Source organism: Homalodisca vitripennis, chromosome 2 (genome assembly GCF_021130785.1).
Source record: "Homalodisca vitripennis isolate AUS2020 chromosome 2, UT_GWSS_2.1, whole genome shotgun sequence".
NCBI classification, from domain to species: domain Eukaryota; kingdom Metazoa; phylum Arthropoda; class Insecta; order Hemiptera; family Cicadellidae; genus Homalodisca; species Homalodisca vitripennis.
In genome coordinates, this window is record NC_060208.1 from 62,608,319 (window position 1) to 62,630,061 (window position 21,743).

At 32.2% G+C, this 21,743-nt stretch overlaps 1 protein-coding gene across 1 annotated transcript in view; it reads right to left on the reverse strand.

Annotated features, from left to right (window-relative positions):
- LOC124354057 (glucose dehydrogenase [FAD, quinone]-like) overlaps positions 1-21,743 on the reverse strand; it is a 69,211-nt gene that overhangs the window by 17,915 nt on the left and 29,553 nt on the right. Inside the window, exons 7-8 of the mRNA XM_046804231.1 lie at positions 8,591-8,751; positions 4,726-4,903 (exon numbers count right to left, since the gene is read on the reverse strand). Coding sequence (XP_046660187.1) covers positions 4,726-4,903; positions 8,591-8,751 — 339 coding nt within the window. The remainder of the gene's footprint in view (positions 1-4,725; positions 4,904-8,590; positions 8,752-21,743) is intronic.

A 21,743-nucleotide genomic window follows, 5' to 3' on the forward strand; every position in this document is an offset into this window, starting at 1 on the left:
CAATGTTTAGAATGTGATACAAAAAGAATAAGTGAATATAGTGTACTGTTTTCAACGGGAAATCGCGTGCGAAGCCGCGGGAAACTGCTAGTTATGTATATACAGTCTCATCTAGGAAATTAGAAAGTTATTTAAATGTTGCCTGCAGCTTCACACATGATTTCAAAATCGAAGTCTGTAAGTCTACTTATTAAAAGCACTTATGACGTAATATGGTGGAGCTCTATATTATTTTTCAAATGTAAAAAGGCATACATTGTTGAATTAATTATATTTCAATGTCATAGCTGAGTTTGCCTTATTGCTCTGATCAAGAAATATTTAAATACGTCTAGTGAACAGACTTCAGTCAAAAAGTGCTAACTTCCAGCCCTTATAATCTAGTTCTGGTATAAGATATATCCAGTGCAATAGTAGACTTTGTTTTGTTGTCCCAATGAAGACAAATGTATACAAAACAAAAACATAACATTTAAGGCACATTATGTCTTATGTGTGGGATACATACATAAGACTGAGAAGCTTACTCTGGTCATAAAGCGCCTACTCCCAGTCCCTTAAATTCACTTCAGGTCTAATGTATTTATAATGTCACAGTTGAGTTTACCTTATGCCGATCAAGGAAATATATACAAATGAAAGTCTTGTAAACCTACTTAGATAAAAACGTCTACTTCTGGTTCTTGTAATCTTCCTTCGGTCTTAAGATATTTCAAGTGCTATGATTGAGTTTGTCTAGTACCAATGAAGAAAATATATATCCGTATGTAGGACTGAGAATCATACTAAGTTGAAAAATGCATCAACTTACTATAAGGGAGAGATCCATAATAAGTTCATGCAACATTTCAAAATAATTGTTTATAATAGGTTTTGCATTACAGAAGAAGCTCATTGTTTTTCGGACTGTAGCCTGGAAAGCATGTTAATGTTCATTCCTCTATTTTTCCTTAAACCACAATAAAAACGCCATAACATATGTCAAAAAAGACAACCAGTTTTATTGTACCTTTCAAGTTTTTTTTTTATTTGTCACTGGTGCAATCTGGAGTAATAATTAGATAGTAATTTTTTCTATATGATTAAAACTACTGTTACTTAATATTTTCAGCACTGTTTACTTAACATTTTCTAAAATTTACACATAAACAAACTAACTTCAGCTGATATTGTCATCCATCATTGTTCAGTTCTAGTTAAATTTGGATTGTGATACATAAATATATAAATTCTTAAGTATTACAGAAAACTTCTAATCTTTCTCTTTATATACACCTTCCTCTGACTTTAATGAATATTAAAAAAAAGAATTAATCAAACTGGTCCAGCCGTTCCACAGATTAGTGCTTAGCAACACGTTTAGCGATTTATTTCTATTTATAAGATGAAAAACATAAGGTTTGTTGAAATTTAAACTACTATTATTTAACCCTTTGCCTTAAGTTTTTTAATTGTTAAATTGTTTTAGGTGTTGTGTTTACTATACGAAAAGTAATCTAAAAACACTTACGTTAACATATTTTTTATGTATTAAAACAGAGATTGTTGTATGCACAAGAGTTATACTATTTAAAAAATATGAATATAAAATAATATATGGTCAGTACTTTATTTTAAACGTACTAAGGTCAATGGGCAATGTAAAAATGATTGAATTTTGAGTTTAGCTCCAGTTCACCTTCTTTTTTAGCGTCTGGTATAATATGACGCTGTCTCAGACTTGACTCCTGGAATCTGGAGTCATGTTTGTCTGAAGAGATCCAAAGAATGTTGATGATGAAGAAGTTAAAAACTACACCTATACATCATTTCATCATCAGAGACACCTATAAATAGGTGAAATGGTAGTCTCATTGTCTCAACAGGTACACAATTGAGTGTACTACGATGTGATAGACACAATCTCTAAACACAGTGGAGCAACCGAGTTTTCTACATATACCACAGCTACAATAAGTGTAAAAATTATGTTACAACATATATTAGAACAACAGAACTGTACATAAACATAAATAGAATCAGCTGATTACTTGAAAAAACTCATTGAACACCATAATATAATGGTAAATTTGAACTGAAAAGAAATAAACAAAAGAATAATTGCAATCTAGTGGAACTGGTGGAAAGTACTGAGAGTTTTTCTTATCCATTTCACTAGATCACATACGAATTCAGGTGAGAGATTATTCATCACAAAACATTATTGTGAAAGCTGTTGGCTATTGGGATTATTGCAAGGCAAATAGTGCGCTCCCGAATTCATTGCGAGATTACTAGTCAAAGAGTTAACTAGTCTAATATTAATTAGTTTATAAATTACTAAACAGAAACTATTATTGTTAATTATTTTTATTTCATTTTAGAATACACTACCTGAATAAAGAATGCCTAATGCAAGATTTCATAAGCTTTGGGACGAAGGTAGCTTTTTTATATTTGAGAGTTGGTATATTTAATCATTTTAAAATGGGAGTTGGCTTTTTAGATCAAGGGGAGTTTGTTGAACAGTCACACTCTCGTCGTACTCTTATGAGTTTGTGAATGGGATACTGCACATTGCTATGTGTGAGGTGGTAATATTTGAATGATCTTTAACTTGGTTTGTCTGAATGAAACTAATCATCAATGTCACCTATATACGTAAACTCCAAGAAAAAAAAAACATACAGCGAATCCAAAGTTAAAATTTTAAAATCAATCAAAATTTGTCGTAGAACTGCCAAACATAATCTCAAGCTATCAAAACAGATTTTGAAAACCTTTGCTGAGCCTGTGAGCTAGGTTAAATGTTCCAAAACATCACCAGATACTTGGTGACAATTACTACTTAAAATGCTACAAAATTAGATGGTGGCAAGGAAAAACTTAAATGGTACAGCCCCCAGAGTAAAAGGCCAAATCTCTAAAAATAAGTTAAAGAAATCTCTGTTAAAAGGTGGGTGATGTATTTCATTTTAAAACCACTGAACCCTCCACCCTATATTGATATATCAATAAAGACATATAATACTGTACAAAACTATCCAATGCAAAGATTTAGTTATAAGTAACTGCACATAATTCAATTGCCACCCACAATGATTTTCATGTTGAGATATTTTTGTTACTAAGCGCATGTAGGATGTTAAATGTAGGCCATATAAACACAAAGTATACAAACACATGTTACTATTAATTAATAAATTAATGTTCTCCTCATGTGTATTTAAAGATTGCATAACAAAAGTGTTAGTATGTAGAACATAATGGTTGTGAGTTTGTATTACTCTTTTAGCTCTCCAACACTTGGGTTCATGCACAGACCCACTACAATAATTTTGATGTTATACTTATAGATACTATTTCCTGGGATATTTTCTGTCCATCAACTGTTCAACTAACAGTTACATTTACAAGATTTTTTAAATTTTTTGGCTATTTTACATTTAGTTGTTTTGTGTTGTTTCTTTAGTTTATTCACTTTCTAACCACTTTCTTTTTGTAAAAAGAACTATAAGTCGAATTGGCTGATCTCCAGCCATATGTGTGAGCTGTAGCTGCGCAGTGCAGTGCTGATGGTGACAACCAAGTAACATCTCTCAAAGTAAACAATCAATAAAATATTAAAATTCTTAGGGAGTCTGATTTAAACGCTATGATTATATGCAATTACGATATGTGAATTAGAATCAGAATCTCTTTATTAACATGAACATTGAGAACAGTTATGCATCTGAATATACATATGATACATTGTAATAATACATGATTGTCATTTACGGTTGATTGAGTTTTAATCTCAAGTCTGGCTGATCTCTTTGGTGAATTGTTGAACAGTGTACATAGGATGTTTCAATAAGCACGAATCAAGTTTCCTCTTCATTGCCTTTCTAGTGTGCGAACTGATTGCCATGACCTGCTCAGCAGCAGGCAGTAGGGATTGTTATTCTGCAAATACCTTGACTTACCAACTTTTTATTCTCATTTCTTTATCTCTAGAAAAGCATTGTGAGTAAAATATCTCATTATTAAAATCATTGTGGGTCACATGAGGATTGTATATAATTGTATACCTAGGTAGGTAGGTCTGCATTTATATACTGAACTTTCTGCTTTAACTAATAAGTATCCAGGTTATTAAATTATAGTTAATTTAATAAAGTTGAAAAACTTTAACAATTAATTATTGAATTTAAATTTGTTTGTGAAAAAACAACAGTTAAATCAAGTCAAAATTGTTTATTCAATTTATACTTCAATTTTCTACCTGACATCTACCATATATTACATCATCAAGGACCATTTTGCACTGATATTATATATGCAGCACCAAGCACATGTTTAGAAAATGATTTTTTTTATGTATTCTGGATTTATAATTTGCATTTTCAAACATTTACATTTTTTTATAAAAAGCAATAACAATAATACTCCTCTGTCTTATTTTCTACATATGTAATAAAAACATCAATTTAGGGGATATTTTTAATCTAAAACCATAGCTCTTATAAATATGGTAATCTATAATTCTCAAATAATTTTTGATCAGATCAAAGTGTTTTAGTGGTAGATATATTATAAAGAGTATGTTATGAAAATGTACTTACAGTTGAATGTACCAAAAAATTGAACCATAACATTCATGTTTTTAAATCTCAAAAAAATCATAATCCACCTGTGTGTATTTGTATATGAAAATGTAATTAAATTTAAAGTAGTAAACAAATTAACTAATTAAACATTTACCTTTTATCAATACTTCAACATCTTGTGGATGACTGAGATAGCGTGGATTGATAATGGGAGCGTCTCTGTAGTTACTCGAGCGCAACCTCAAACAGCCTCTACTGTGTGGGTGCGATACAGTTGGCAGCAGGGTGGCGACAGGTGTGCCAACCAACTCTGCAAAATAATCCCTGAATAGCTGCAACAAGAACAATATTTTTTATTTACTACTCCTTCCCAATATACAAATTCTATTGGTTTTCTAATAACCATTAAATAATAATTAATTTGTACATGAATTAAATACAGCCATCACTAGATAAACCCCATGTAAGTGACGGTTGTATCCCGAAATTCTTTGGAAAATCATACTTCCTTTAATACTGTTATTTACAGCTTCTAAAGTTTAGAGTCCCCTAATAAATAAGTGTTCTGACATACATTTAGACATAATACAGAGCTCCACTCAATAAAACAAAACTAAAACTATCTCTAGGTTATAACTATCACTGAAAATAATTATTTATACGTACTACATGACAGTATTGCAAAATAGGTTCTAGTTAAACTTGAAATTACATAAGTAGGGTAAATAGAACTTGTTATTTCGCATACTTTCAGTCGATCATGAGATATGGTCTTGTTCTATGGGGAAACTGTAGTAAAACAGTCAGTATTTTATTGTTGCAAAAATAGCTGTTAGAGTAATTGTCAAGGCTGATATACAAGACCACTGTAAATCTCTGTTTATGAAGATGGAAATTTAAACTGTACTAAACCTTTTTATATTTGATCTTACTTGATATATAATGAGAAAACCATAGTTAACACTTGCCAGTAATGTACATAGCTACAACACCAGTAATAAAGATAAAACAATAATTAGTCAATAGTCAATAGTCAAACTACTTTATTCTGTAATATGTACAAGGTACAAAGAATAGTGTCACTACAATGAAACTAAATACTAATATTAATTTTAAAATATAAGTAAAAAAATAAAATCTTAACAATTTATCTTCAATTCTTCTTTAAATGAATTAATTGGTTTTTGTATTAAAATATTCCTCAAAAGAATATAGAGACAAATTAGTTAAATAATCTTTGACTTCTTTTTTAAATTTTAACAGATCTGTTTCCATTATAAATTTTGTTGGTAAATTATGTAAATATCTAACACCTCTGTAATATGTTTTCTTTTTGTAAACTTCGAGATTGTGTTGATCGACATGTCTATTAAAACGAGTATTATATGTATGTTTATTGGTTTTTAGTATCGGGATCAAAAAATTGTTTTATATAAATTATTGATTCAAATATGTGTAAACCATATACTGTCAGAATTCCAAGTTCAGAAAAAATATGTTTAACAGAATCTGTATATCTTAAATTTTTCATGATTTTCAAAGATTTTTTTGTAGGACCAAAAGCCTATCTACATTACTTATTGTTGTTGATCCATAAATGCTTATTCCGTAAGCTAAATGTGAATGGATCAAAGAGAAATACATTAATTTCAGTGTATGTAAATTACTAATTTTTGCCATTTGTCGCAATGCATATAGACCAGTAGACATCTTCTTAGTAACATGATCTACATGTTTATCCCAAGCTAAATTTTTATCTATTATAAGTCCTAAAAACTTTGTGTGGTCTACTTGTTTGAGTCTGTCATTGTCTAGAAAAATGTCACAGTCAAAAAAATCCTTAATCCTACTTAGACCGATATATGATGAAATTTCAATATTCTCAAGCTTCTGACCAGAAAACAAAACATTTGAATCATCAGCATACAGACACACGGCACCATCCAACCCCTCCATCACCCCTGGCAGACCTCCTATCTATATATACATAAATGCGAATGTTTGTTTGTATGTTCCGTTATAACTCTGGAACCAATGCACGAAACATCGTGAAATTTTGTACAGTGATTCTACACGTTCCTGGAAGTAACATAGGCATACTTTTAGAGAGGTGGTAATGTTTGTATGTTTGTCCTTTATGGAATCGTGAACTATTTAACCGATCATTATAAAAATTTGTATGTATATGTATTTTTCGATGGAGAAGGTTTATATTCTATGCCCATTGGTGTAATTCGCCACCAGACAGTGCTACAAAACATAAAAGTTTTCAAAGCGCCTGCAAGTAATAAACTGCAATCACGACACAGTTACGTATATTAAGTAGCCAAAACTATTTGAAGGCGCTAAGATGGTGTATATTTGTCTTAAAAATAAATTATTGATTGAACTTAAAACTTGAATAGAAGACCACTTTATAATAAAGTACATGTAAGGATACAAATATATAAACATACACTATTGACAGATTTTCCTGATCGTGGCTACAAGGTCAAATCTAGATCGGTGTTATAAACATAATTCGCTTGAACCAGAAGTGCTCAACCACGGGCAAAGCTTACGATAAGCGTGCGAAGCCGCGGGAAACAGCTAGTATAACATAAAAACAATAGGGGTCCCAGGATAGACCCCTAGGGCACACCATGCTGTAGTGTCTGCAGCTGTGATCTATGAGCCCTCACATAATGATTTTTATTGTGAAAAATTGTTTCTTCTATTTCTACATATTGTTTTCTATTTGTTAAATAGGAATCAAACCATGTTTGCTCCTTTCCATATATACCGAAGCTGTTTAATTTCCTTATTAACTTTACATGACTGACACTATCAAATGCTCTGTTAAAATCTAAAAATATCCCAATTACTTTTTCTCTTTTATCAACTGAGTCAATAATGGACTGGATAAATTCTATACCGGCCGTTATTGTTGATTTTCCACGACGAAAGCCATGTTATTGTTTGTCCAACAGTTCATTACACTCTAGGTGTTTTAAAAGCTGATCATAAACCACTTTTTCGAATATTTTAGAAAAAATTGGGAGCAATGACACTGGCCTATAGCATGCTGGATCAGTCACATTACCTTTTTGTTAAGAGAGGAATCACTTTGGCAACTTTTAAAATATCAGGAAATATTCCTGAAATTAAAGAAGAATTGATTATATGGACAAGAGGTTTTAAAATAAAGTTAACAGATTTTTTCACAATATCGATTGGTATATCATCGTGCCCCACAGAAAACTTAGTTTTAAATGACAAAACAATTGTTTTTAACCATTATATATTGGGTAAGTCAATTAATAGTCACTCAGTCCTTTCACTACAAGATTTATAATGAATTAGAGCATCTCATTCTTAAATACCCTGAATGAACATTGAAACACAAGTTTTACCATTGGTTGTGAACATCGCCATTGTATTTGGTTGGAGAATTTCCATTAAAAATCATTTATGTTTCATATTTGTTGTAGGTGTTGTGTATTTTTCTAATTGTATGTAATGATTGTTCAATTTTATATTTGTTGTAGAATTCTATATTTATTATAGATTTTTATATTTATTGGGGACTTCTGTTACATTTTTTACATTTTGTTACAATCTTGTTGCTTTTAATTGTTAATGCATTGTTCTGACTAGTTTAAAGCAGCCTGCTTAAAAAAAAACTGTGGGCCTCTGTATGATTGTTATTTTATTTAGTTTTTAGAATAGTACATTGTTTCATGTACTTTCGACTTGGCCATCTGGTGACAAACAGACATTGTCAATACTTGTAGAAGCCTTACGGTAATAAACATGATTTGATTTGATTTGACTATAACTAAGGGTAGAAAATGCAGGTTTTAACATGTAAACCTCTAGTCCTTCAAATTGTAAAATATTCAACCCCAAAACTTTGATTTGTAGAACTCTGGAAACTTTTTACTAGACCTTGAGTAAGACCATTCAAATTATCACTTTTCTCTTTCACACTCATAACTGAATAAAATAGCATAAGAAAAGATAAGTAACTTGAAGAGCACCTTATCATCTATTCCCATTGCCATCTTCAATACAACCCCAGCATCACTGGATAGTCCTCCAGGTAGTGCCATGTACAGCAGGTCAGGGGGTCTGTCCGCCTGTTCATCCAGATTTGCATGAACAAGTCCCACCACTTCACAGCCCGGGTGAGTCATCGGTCCTGCACATTAAAGCAAATAACTTTTAATATGGCAACCTTTTTTTTGGAAAATAACTGAAAAGGCAAATTATGTTGCATTTTAAAGTGATTCAGCATTGAACAAACTGAGTAACATCAAATGGTAATAACTTGAATAATTGTGGTTTATAGTTATATCACAAGATACTATCACCATTTTAACACGTTCGCTGCAGGCGGTAACTCTGACTACTGCTGCTACGCTGTGCTAGGAGTGGGCGGTAACTGTAGTTACCACAGAGCCTTTGTTCTGAAATGAGGTCAGTGTGCGGCCAGCACTTGAGCTATCACAACGATGTATTGCTCCTCGGGAGGTACTTTTCCCGCATTTTTATGCACTTCGTTTTCACATTAGACTTTTTCATTATTTTTAATGATTTTTAAAGTTTTTATAGTAGTAAGTGGTTGTGCAACACAATGCATCTTCCCCCGGGCCCAAGTGGTGTACAATAACCAAGTTCAAAGCGTACAACAGAGCCCAGTATTAAGTTCAAACGACGAGGATGACAACATGGATGATGTGGAGTACCAGACGGACTCGAAAGTTGAGGATCCTGATTACGAGACCAACCCACGCCAATGGAGCGCTCACCACCGGATTGGAATACATTTTTAGAAACTTATGTACTACATAATTTTTTGTATCATTTCAAGTAAACATTTAAATATATTTTGTTATAATTACTCACCACATATTTGTAAATAATAACTGAATTTGAGTGAGTTAGCGGAGATTTACATAAACTTTTTCACATTTTTATAAACTTTTACATTCATTTTGGTTTTCACATTTACGTATAAATATTGTTTATATGTGTCTAAAACAAATAAAATACAATCTTCTTAGCTACAATGTACTCATTTGGAATATTCCCACTGCCATAAAACGGCGTTCTCTAGAGCGAGCAGTAACTAGAGTTACCAGCTGGCAAGGAAGACTGTCCTCAGGAGCTAGCGGTAACCACAGTTACCGCATTCCCAAAATGGTAGAGAGTGATAAATTTTGTGATTTATGAGTAATTTTCATATATATTTCTATCATATTTCATCCAAAAGTAAATAAAAATATTTTTTTTAATTTCAGCATATAGGGAACTCTATAAAGGGATTTTTAGCAGCAAACGTGTTAAATATATAATTGCAAGTAAAAATTAATGCCATACACGAGAATAATCTCATCAGATGATAACAGAAAGTTAATAATAATAATATTTATTGTCATATTAAGTATTTGCACTCATCGACAAAGTCACTTAACAGCCAGTAGCCAAGTCAATAAATAAATACATGTTTACATACTAAAATATAAGTCATATGTAAACACATCCACACAGATGCCACATTAATACAAGAAGAAGTAGCCAAACAAAACAAAAACTGCTATTATGTGCTGACAGCCATGGCCGTGATTTAACATTTCACCTAAATAAACACTCTAAATCGTTTGGATGCTGTTGGTTTTGTTAGGCCTGGTGTTTGGCTGAGCAGATTTTGAATTTTTGATAACATTGATGGTGAAGAACTGGGTCCTAATGATGTGCTTGCCATTGCATGTGGATCTAATGACGTTTTTCCGCAATGAAGCTCAAAGTGCAAATCGATGCAATTAGTGAAACATTGGACAAAATACAGCGGATTTAGAATAGTTTTAGTAGATTTGCCCACTAGGCATGAACTTAAAAAATTGGTCATGTGTTAATAGAAGAGATTAGAAAATTCAATAAAAACCTAGAAACTATTAGTCAAGAGTTTCCTAATGTTTCTCTGGTTAGGGCTAGTGGAGCAGATAGATATTTACATACTCGCCACGGCATGCACTTAAATGCAAGAGGCAAGTACTGGCTTGCTGAACTAATTTGTGAGGCACTGAGGAGACCAAGGAGATAGAAGTGTCTGAGATCTATGGTGCAGTCGCATCCGGGGACTGTTTCACAGTTGCCTTCATCACAGGAAGCATGTTCTAACAACACTGGTGAGAGAGCACCACAGGATATGACTAACTCCAACGCTGATGGTGATACGTGTGCTACAGCCTTCACTTCGACTTCTGAGCTTCTCATAGATGGGGTAATGGAAGAGCGGGCCTCTTTGGGAAACTGTCCACTATCGGATCTGGCTGCACCACCATAGAGATGAGCCTCTATTCAAATAGTGTTAAATTTTGTAGAGGTGATTTAGACCTTGGTTTCCAGAGGTCTGGTAAGGATATGTGGGTGAATGTGCTACATCTTAATGTTCAATCCATAAGAAATAAAGTAAAAGAATTAGCAGTGGTCTTGGATGAAGCCACTTGTAATGTTTGTTCTAATTAATGAACATTGGCTCCTTGAGGATGAAGTAAAGTTATATGTGCCCAGTGGTTTCCAATTAGCTTCAGCGTATTGTAGAAGCGAGCCCTATGGAGGGGCCTCTATTTTAATTAAAGATTATATTAAATTTGAAATAATTGACGTCTCACATCTAACCTGCCCCAGACTTCTGGAAGCTGCTTGTATATTTGTAAATACTTTTAATGTAATATTTATCTCCTTGTATAGAACACCAGATAGTAATAGTAACATATTTTTTACTTATCTTGAATATTTTACTACATTTTATTTGTAATAGGAAACCCAAGAGTAAGATTGTTCTGGGAGCAGATTTTAATATAGATTTTTCAAAAGTTAATGATGTTAATACAGTTATGCTCATTAACTTACTTAAATCTTTTAATTTATATCATGTCAATGACACTCCAACTAGGTATAATAATATTATTGATAATATTGTTACAAATCTAGATAAAAACTGTTTTAGGTGCTGTCTGTGGAATTACCAGATTTCGGACCATGAGATTGATTCTGTTTAAATTTCTGTGTCCCATCTGTAAACCCCTATGGTGAAACAGATCTCCTTTCGAAGAGTAAAGGAAATTAAATGTAAACTCATTTGCTGAACAATTATCTCAGTTTGATTTGGTATAGTCTGTTTGAAATTACAGACACTAATGCTGCTTTTTTGAATACTTTATAAATAATCTTATGTGTTTATACAATTACTTTTGTCCAATGATTCAAAGTCTGTTAATTTACAAAATAAAAAGAAAACTGGTAACTCCAAATGGTTTGATGAGTCTCTCCAAAACATGAGAAATATTGTTAATACCTTGGGGGATATGTTGAAAAATTCCAGCTTATAGGGACAATGTAGCTTTAAGGAACTGCTATAACTTGCAAAAGAAAATGTACAGAGAAAGAATTAAGGAAGCCAAAATAAGGTGTAATGATACATTTATCAATGAAGCCAATAATAAGTGCTTAGCTGCCTGGAAGGTTATAAAATTGGGAAGCAGGAAATCATTTTAGTACTGATGATAATCTGCCACAGATAGCTCCAGATAAAATTTAAAACGACCACTACATTAATATTGGTAAGGAAATACTTAGTAAGTATCAGACCAACAATAATAATAGTATAAAGACACAGTGTTTACCTTGCTAATGCTAAAAGTTCACAGGTCAGTTTTTTATTTTTAAAGAAAATAGACGAGAAACAAATATGTGCCATAGTTAAATCTTTAAAGCCATCTAAGTGTGAGGATATATATGGCTTATCCAATAAAATAGTGAAATTCATTGCTCCTCTTATAATCAAGCCTTGACTTATGTAATTAATCTTAGTTTGTCCTTCCTCACGTTTTCCAAATTGTTTAAAACTTTCAAAAAGTATCCCCTTGTTTAAAAAGGGCGATAGATCCTGTGTAAATAATTATAGAACAATAACGATAGTTTCTGTTTTTTCTAAAATATTAGAGACTTGTGTTAAAAATCAGCTCATGGATTTCCTAGATGTAAATCAAATCTTATCAAATAGCCAATTTGGGTTTAGGCCGGGCTACTCAACAGTTAAGGCATTAGACAATGTTGTGTCTCAGATATTGACAAGTTTTGAGGATCATGATTACTTGGGGATTGACCCTGTTGGACCTCAGCAAGGCTTTCGACAGTATCTCTCATGATATTTTATTAAATAAATTGCAGTATTATGGAATATGTAATGATACCTTACAGTTTCTTCAGAAACTTATTTTGTGTGGTAGACTACATATGGTCAGTGTTGGTGGTCAAGATTTCGTCTGTAAAAGAGGTCCTTTGCTGGGGTCCCTCAGGGCTCTGTCCTTGGCCCCCCTCTTATTTATTTTGTATGTCAATGACTTACCAATCAATTTGAACTGTAATACCGTATTGTACGCGATGATACATCTATAATAGTAAAGGGCAACTGTGTACATGATGTTCTTAGTAACACTAATAGAGTAATCAATACAGCTTCTATGTGGTTTGAGTCTAATCTCTTAAAAATGAATGATAATAAAACTGAAAACATACTATTCTCTCTAAGAAGTATTGAAATGCAAGACTCTATATTGAAACCGGTGAAGCTCTTAGGGATAACTTTAGATTCTAAGCTTATCTGGCATGAGCATACAAATAATGTAATTTCAAAGTTGTCAAGAGTTTGTTTTTTACTACGTAAACTAAAGAGCTGTGTTAGTAATAAGTTACTTAAAATTGCTTACTTTAGTTTTTTTCATTCTCATTTGTTGTATGCTAACATTTTATGGGTAATAGTGTAGGTGCAGAAAGAGTTTTCCTGTGGCAGAAAAGAGCTATAAGAAATTATGTTTTGTCTAGGTTATAGGGATAGCTGTAAATCATATTTTATTAACAATAATATAATGACTCTTCCATGCATTTTTTTATTTTTCAAAATTTAATTCATGTACGAGAAAACGTAGAAGATTTTACAAGTTTTAACAATATACATAATTATCACACACGACATGCTAATGACTTAGTTTTGCCTACAATGAGATTAACCAAATACAGCAAGGAGTCATAAATATTTGCAAATCAAGCTCTTTAACAAGCTTCCCGAAATATTGAGGGTGTTAGATTTACAAACTTTTAAATCAAAAATTTCCAAATGGCTCACATCACTCAGGCCTTCCTACTCTGTAAACGAGTTTTCTGAATTCAGAGGTAGCTATTAATGCTTAGCGTTTATCCCATCATATGAAATGTCCATACTTTTGTAGGCCAGTATATTTTATTGTGTTGTTTTTTTTGTTTTTTTTTAACTGTACATTATTGTAATATGTATTGTTTTTATGACTGACTTTGTCAATTCTGTAAAAGAAAAATGGCAATAAAAATGATTCTGATTCTGATTCTGATCCATGAAATATAAACAATTATCCTTAGTTAGCTTTAGGTATAATTATAAATTAATATGAGATAGAGCAAAAAATTCATCTACAGAATAAAAAGGATTGTTTAGAAGCCAATTATAAAATTTATTGCAAAACACTTTTTTAGGGTGTATATTTATTAAATTACGTAATTTGTTGTAAATTTTTAGTGAAACAACCTGGTGACTATTAATGGTTTTATTTAGTCTGCAGAAATTGATTGTAGTAAGCCTACTTGCCTTACTCCTAGTATTGTAGCTATGATCAGCATACTTAATATTGTTAGGGTATTGAAAAGTATACAAAACTAAGTCATATATGTATAAGTTGAAATTGAATTTTTAAGTTTATAAATAAAGGTTTACAATGTTCCAAAAAACTAACACCACATATGATCCTGATTGCTCTTTTTTGTAAAATTAATATTTCATCTATCCTGCTGCAGTTTCCATAAAATATTAAACCATATCTAAAAATTGATTGGAAATAAGAAAAATAAGCGGATCTAATATAATTTGTTTCAATACAATTAGTAAGCTTTTTAATTAGAAAAATAACCCTAGATAATTTTGAGCTAATGTAATCAATATGAGAACCCCTTGTTAAATTTTTATCAAAACAAACTCCTAGAAATTTTACTTGATTTGAATATTTATCTAAATTATCAATACCAATAGCTCTTAAAGTAAAAATTATGTTTTGGGTTTTATCTTCATTTAAAAGAAAACCGTTTGCTTTAAACCAATCCGATGCCTTATCCAGAGCACTTTGTGCCAAGATATTAAGCTCATCAATGTTTGAATTAATGTTGAGGAAAGTGGTATCATCTGCATACAATATTGATTAACAGTCAATAAAAGCAGGAAGGTCATATTTTATACTAATTAAAAAGAGAAGAGGACCTAAAACCGATCCCTGGGGAACACCATATTTAATTGTAACTACCTGTGACCAATCACTATTCACTAGAACCTTCTGCTTCCGCTCAAAAAGATAAGATTTAAAAAATTCAAGTTGCAAATTTTGAACACCATAGTATTTAAGTTTTAACAATAATTCCGAGTGATTTACACAATCAAAGGCTTTGCTCAGGTCACAAAAGGTAGCCTGAGCAAAAACCTTATTTTCAAATGCTAGTAGCACTTCGTGCACCAGCTTATCTATTGCATCTGCTGTGGATTTACCTTTTCTAAATCCAAATTGAGAAATACTTAAAAGATTATTTTTCTCAAAATAGGCACTTAGCTGATCAAAAACTAAAAGCTCAAATATTTTTGATATTACAGGAATAACTGAAATGGGTCTGTAACTTTCAGGTTTGTCTTTAGATCCCTTTTTAAAAATTGGACTAATTCTTGCAATTTTGAATTCATCAGGAAAGATTCCTTCTAACAGGCAAAGATTAAAGCAACAGGATAGTGGCAAAGATATGTTATCAATGATTTGTTTTAGAAGATTATTGGACATTTGATAAACATCATTACAATTAGAGTTTTTTAAACGCTTAGTTGCATTGATTACATCCAGTGGTGTTATTATATTACAGGTAAAATGTACATTTGGAACAGGTTTCTCAACAGATGCAAGCAGCTGCTCTGAGTTAGAAGGGGCAGTGCCTATTTTGTTCTTAATAGTCTCCACTGAATCCAAAAAGTAATTATTAAAAGTGTCTGGGGATATTACTGAATTTTTTAAACTTACGGTACTAACATTATTATTACTTTTAATGATATTCCATGCCGCTCTGCATTTGTTACTACTATTTTTTATTATATTTGTATTAAATTTGATTTTAGCTTCTTTAATACTTTTTCTGTAATGATTCTTCAAGTAATTGTATGTTTGTTTAATTTCATGGAAATTCCTCATATTATTCTTAACTAAGACGTCTAAGAAAATTAATCTACTTTTCATAGCAGCTAACTCATTATTGAACCAGGCATTATTCCTTTTTTTACCACTGTTGGAATTAACTCTTACTGGTTTACAGAAATGGTTAATATTGTTTGTCAATATATAAAGAATGACAGAACAGACATTCCGAGCACCGACAACATCAGAGCTCAAAATATTATTCTAATCATAGCATGCCAATCTATCTGTAAACTTGGAGATTTTTTGTTTAGGTAAAATAACTTTAAGAAACTGCATACTATTGGGTATGTTTGTGTGGTTTTTTGAAGTAAAATCAGTGATATTCAAATTCAGTGTGAGACCACAATGGTCCGAATATGGAAAATTAAAAATACTACAATTTAGTACATTATTTCTATGGCAATTTACAAAAATATTGTCAAGACAGTTATTTTTTCGAGTAGGTTTAGTATTCAAATGATAAAAGTTATATTGCCGCAAGAGATTAAGGAATTGGTTTGAAAATCTACTACCTTTAGTTACATCAAAGTTATAATTAAAGTCCCCTCCAATCACAGATGTATAATTTGACCATTTTGTCAAAAACCGCAGCAATTTGGCAAAAGAGTCAAGAAAAGTATTTGGGTTACCTGATGGAGAGTGATATATCGTTAAAACAATCAATTTTAAATTATCCACAAAAACAGCTGCCGCCTATAAATCCAACTCAGAACAAAACTGACCAACATCACACATTCTTACATTCAAACACTTATGTGTAAGTACTAAGGAACCTGCTCTAATATGTTCAGTTCTACAATATGCACTTTTACAAAAATAACCATCAGGCAAAGCTGAGAAAATTTCTACTTCTTTAAGCCAATGCTCAGATAAACCAATTACGTCCAAATTATTAGATGTTAAAAAAGTTTCTAGGGTTAATGTTTTGTTGAATAGGCCTTGAATATTTAAAAATAATAAATTTAAAGTTAAGTTCTCAGATTTATAGGCCAATGGTGACTTTTGATTTTTTTGTTTTGTAGGTTTACTACTTTTGATATGCTAAATATCCTGCTTACTTATGTTTAAGGGTGAAGTTGTATACAAACTATTTAGTTGGTGTGTAGTATTGTTTGCAATGCACTCTTCTACCTCAATTACACACTCATTAAAACTAGACTGACTTTCAGGGCTACACAAAACACTCTGACCCTGGGACCTGGGGGATGTTGATTCACGAACGATAGTCTCTGTAAAAGTCACAGCCACTCCGGCTGACATATGAAAATCTGATGACACAGAATGTGCTAATGCAATTGATGAAGTATTCTTGACTTCTTCGAAAACTTCTCTCATGTCGGCTTCCACAACAGAAATTCCGCCCTCTATGGGTAGTTCAATCCTACAAGTAAAAACCAACTAAAATTTCTTCCAATGAGAAATTCAAGGTCAAAATAAAATAAAGTATTTGTAATTGACATTTTATTTGTGTTTTTTAAGTAAAAATGTTGGAATGGTTATTAACACAAGTTTTACACCTTAATAAGGGCCACTGAGAGGGAAGGAGGTAAAATGGGCAAATGCCCAGGGACCCGGGCATAGACATCCCCTGGGAATAGAAAAATCTAGAAAAAGAAAAAAGTAACTGATTTGTTTATAACGTCTTTATCGAATCTGGATATCGGCACTAAGTCAGGTATCAAACAATCAGTGGACACATTAAAATCATTATGAATATTGTCTTCAAAATTATTTCGATTACACAGTAATTATAAGAAACTATAAAGGCCAGTGCTAATAGATGGACCCATATCTTTAGTCTAGTATTGGATTGAAATTGAATCGGAAGAGTTATGGGTGGGCCACAAATATACAGGGTGCCTCAACAGTCAATTAATTGAGAATTTAGTTAAGAGAGTGTACCATAGTTCTAATTCTTTATGCTGAATCGCGGTAGGAAGTAGGCTCCTGTTAACTAGACGCGGTGCGTGGACATTGTTTAGTTGAACCGGTAATCAGCTGATCGGTCTACGTTCCGACCCGGCAAGCCTGGAGAGGGTCAGAAGTAGGCAGTCGAGTCTTGAAGCCACGACGAGAAGGTGTACCGGTCGAAGCTGAAGTTTTCTTCCTCTAACCCTATAGTTGGGATTTAGAGTAATTATTTATCGCGTGTAAATTCAAGTTCAAGTATTTAAATTTTTAGTGCGTTTTATTTTGCGATCTGCCTCCGTAATCTTCAAAGTAGTAAGTCCCGTACCAGCGTATAGTTAATATCTTTTATTTTATAATACTGTAATTAAAATTTCTAAAGTTTCCCATCTTTCAGAGTCTGAAAATTTAATTCAATTTTTTGAAGTATTGTGAATTAAATTTTGGTCATAAAGTAAATATCAAGTTTTGTGTTATATTAATTTTGAGTATTTTGAGAAGAGAACTTTTTATTTTGTTTTGTTAATTTAAACCATTTTTGGAGAAGTATACATTTTTAGTTTAATTTTTAATATCTTTTAATCAGACTCTTAATTAGATTTGTTCGATTGAGTGACATTTGAAGAAAATTGAATCAAAAGTTTGTAAACTTTGTAAACTTTTTGGTGAACTTAAATTTCGGAATAAAGCAAGTATTTCTGAAAAGTTGTTTAATTTATAAAGTATTTGCTCCATATAAATTTAAAATATGTGCTATAAAAATGGTACAAGAGTATCATAAACACTTACTATTGATGGGACATAGGGTTTTCCAAGACTAGTCCTCCACTCCAAAATGTAAAATTGTGAACAACAGGCTTGCAATTAGTTGGTTTGGAGCAGAAAAAATTAATCTCTCTGCTGTTCCCCTTGCTGTTTGTTCAGTTCCAGCATCCTTAAAGAAAGTAGCCACTCAGTTCTTATGAGTGATGACAGATGGAACAAAGATATGTCCTGCGTAAACTTTATGAAAACTCCCTTGCCATGAAGTCAGTGAAAATCACAAGAATTGCTATGTCAAGTGGATGGAGTTCAAATTCGAAATATTACTCAATACTGGTTGATGCCCAAGATTGTTCTTGCTAGGATCAGTTAACTGTTATTCTGAAGTACTTGAAGGAAGGTGGCAATCAAAGAAAGATTTTTGAGTTTTGTCAAATGCTACAATAATACTGGTGTGACATTGCCGAAATCAGCTAAAAAATATGATATTCCACTAAAATATTGCAGAGGTCAAGGATTTGATAATGGAGCCAATTGGGTGGTATGTATAAGGGAGTATCCACAGTAATTTCCAATATTAACCCTTACACCATGGTTTCAAACAATACTGCACACAGTTTAAATCTGTATGAGTCAATGCAGCCAAGTGCTGTGAAGATGCAGTCACTGTTTTTGGGAGCAACACAGCAACTTTACAATTTTACTGCAAATCACCTCAGAGGTGGAACAATCTTGAAAAGGAGATTAGTTTCATTATTCCCTTTATAAACTATCTAACACAAGATTGTATAACACAAGGATAGATACAGTAAGGCCCTTTACAAAAATACTTTCCAGGTATAAAACGAGCAGTTCGCGACTGCACTCAACTCAACATGACATAAATCAATAAAAACTTATAATTTGATTCAAAGAGCAAACAATATGCACAGAATGGCGTATGTCATATACTAAAAATCTTTATCTAAAATTGAAACATAATGTTTCATGTTAAATTACAGATCTAAAATGTAAATAATTTAATCATAAAAAAAATCACCTGTATTTATGATTTATTAATTAGAAATGTTTTTAGTTTTTTCTTGAGAGCATTCATATGTTACTTCTTTAATATTGTCAAGGACTGAAAATCCATTATATGATGTTTTTTTTTATATTGATAAATTATGCTTATTTTTTAAATAGAACATTTTTAATTATTAAAATTAAGATTTAATTTTAGTACTTTTTCTAAATTTGACTTAATATGTATGAGCAGTTGGAATATAAATAAACTGTATACTACCATAATTTCTATGCTCTAACAGTTTCATTTTGATATAATTGTAATATTATAGAAAGTGTGTTTTTTGTGTGTTTATATTTTTTTACCCAAGGGAATGCAAAGCTCTATCTTTTAATTCATTCTTATAAGAATGAACCTTTTAAGTAATAACTCATGAAAGACACTGTTGAATGCTTAAGTGAGGTCCATGAAAATTCTTGAACTTTTTCTTTATTTTATCAATACTGATTCACAAAACTCAAACCAATATAGTTTATTATATAGTAGATTATTTGTTAAAAAAATGTCTATAGCTGAAGAAATATTACTTTCTCAAAAGTTTTGCATAAGGCAGATAACAAGATATTAGCTATCTGTAATCTGATATTTCTTTAAAGCCACTGCTTTTGTAACAAGTTTTAACTTTTAAGTTTTTACAGAAAAATACCTTAAATTAAAGAGGAACTAATGAAATGCACAAGTGGCATTATTAACACATTTACTGCAGAGTGGTCGATTTCGACCGGCCCGGGCTGTAGACGGAGTGCTGCTCAGTCGTATTCAACCGCCTCTACTACTAAAACTACATTTGCCAATGTGCTCTTAGCACTCGTCGGAGTATGGTGAAATTTTGTCAGCGTGTAGTGTAGGCAGTGTACTATTGCACAATAGTGTCAATTTTCACATTGGATTTTTTATACTTGAAACAACATGTGAGCACTTCTAGTGTATATTTTGATTGAGTATTGTTGTTTTTGTATAGTTATTTACAAATAAATACACTTTGAATTAAAAAACATGAGTGAGGTTAGGCTTCGCTTAGTTTTAGCAGGAGCTCTCAGGACAAAGACATGCATAAATAATTATGCTTCGCCTAATGAGGTTAAAACTAAACAATGACCATGTTCTATTCAAGGATAACTGTTAAATTACTTTTCCTCTGGCATCTGAGTTTCTATCTTGAAAAACTTACTGCACTGGCACATTGCGGCTTGACATAAAACATCCACCAGAGGAGGTGAAGAATTTAAAGTTAAAAAAATAAGAGACAATTGCAATATATTTAGAAGGGGTAAAGGTAGTCAAAAGCTGTAGCATACCTCTCAAGAACACAATAGAAATATCAATGAACAGAAGACAGGTGCAAAGAGAAAAGCACTTGCTAATTGTACAGTACAACGCAAATATGAAGGGGGTCGATAGAAATTACCAACTTATGTCCTACTACACCAAGGAGCACAAGTCGTTCAGATGGTATTATAAGAAAGTGTTCATACAGGCAGTCAATATGTTAATATGCATGATCGAACCTGTTTAATTATTGCCACTGGTACTTCATCCTATCCTGGGGAATATTCATTATCAAATGACATTATAATTTTGTCTAATTCCTCAAGATTGGAGAAAGGAGAAATTTTATATATAGGATGCATTATAAAATTAATGAGCATTTTCTGGAAAAACATATTTATTCATCCAGTTGGTACAAATGGTTAAAATTCTTCAAAATAGATTCCTCTTGCATCAATGCACCTGCATGAACGATTCTGCCACACCTGAAAAGCACACTGAAACTCCTCAACTGGAATGCCTCTCAGGAACCTTGAAACTTCTGCTTGGAAGTTCTACTCCACCGACTCGAGGGCTTTCCCTTCAGCTTTCTCTTCAGTCGGGGAACAAAAAACATTCACATGGAGCTATGTCAGGGCTGTAAGGAGGTTGGGGCACCACGGAAGTCTTGTTATGGGTTAGGTAGTTAGTAATGACCAAGGCCGTGAGGCTGGGGGCATTGTCGTGGTGGAGCTTGAAGATGGCTTTGATTTCAGGCCAGACGTGGCCAATCCGGTGTTTCAGTCTCTTGAGCACCTCTAGGTAAAAGGCTGCGTTGATAGTTTGTCCTTGTGGTACAAACTCAAAACGGATGATTCCTTGGAC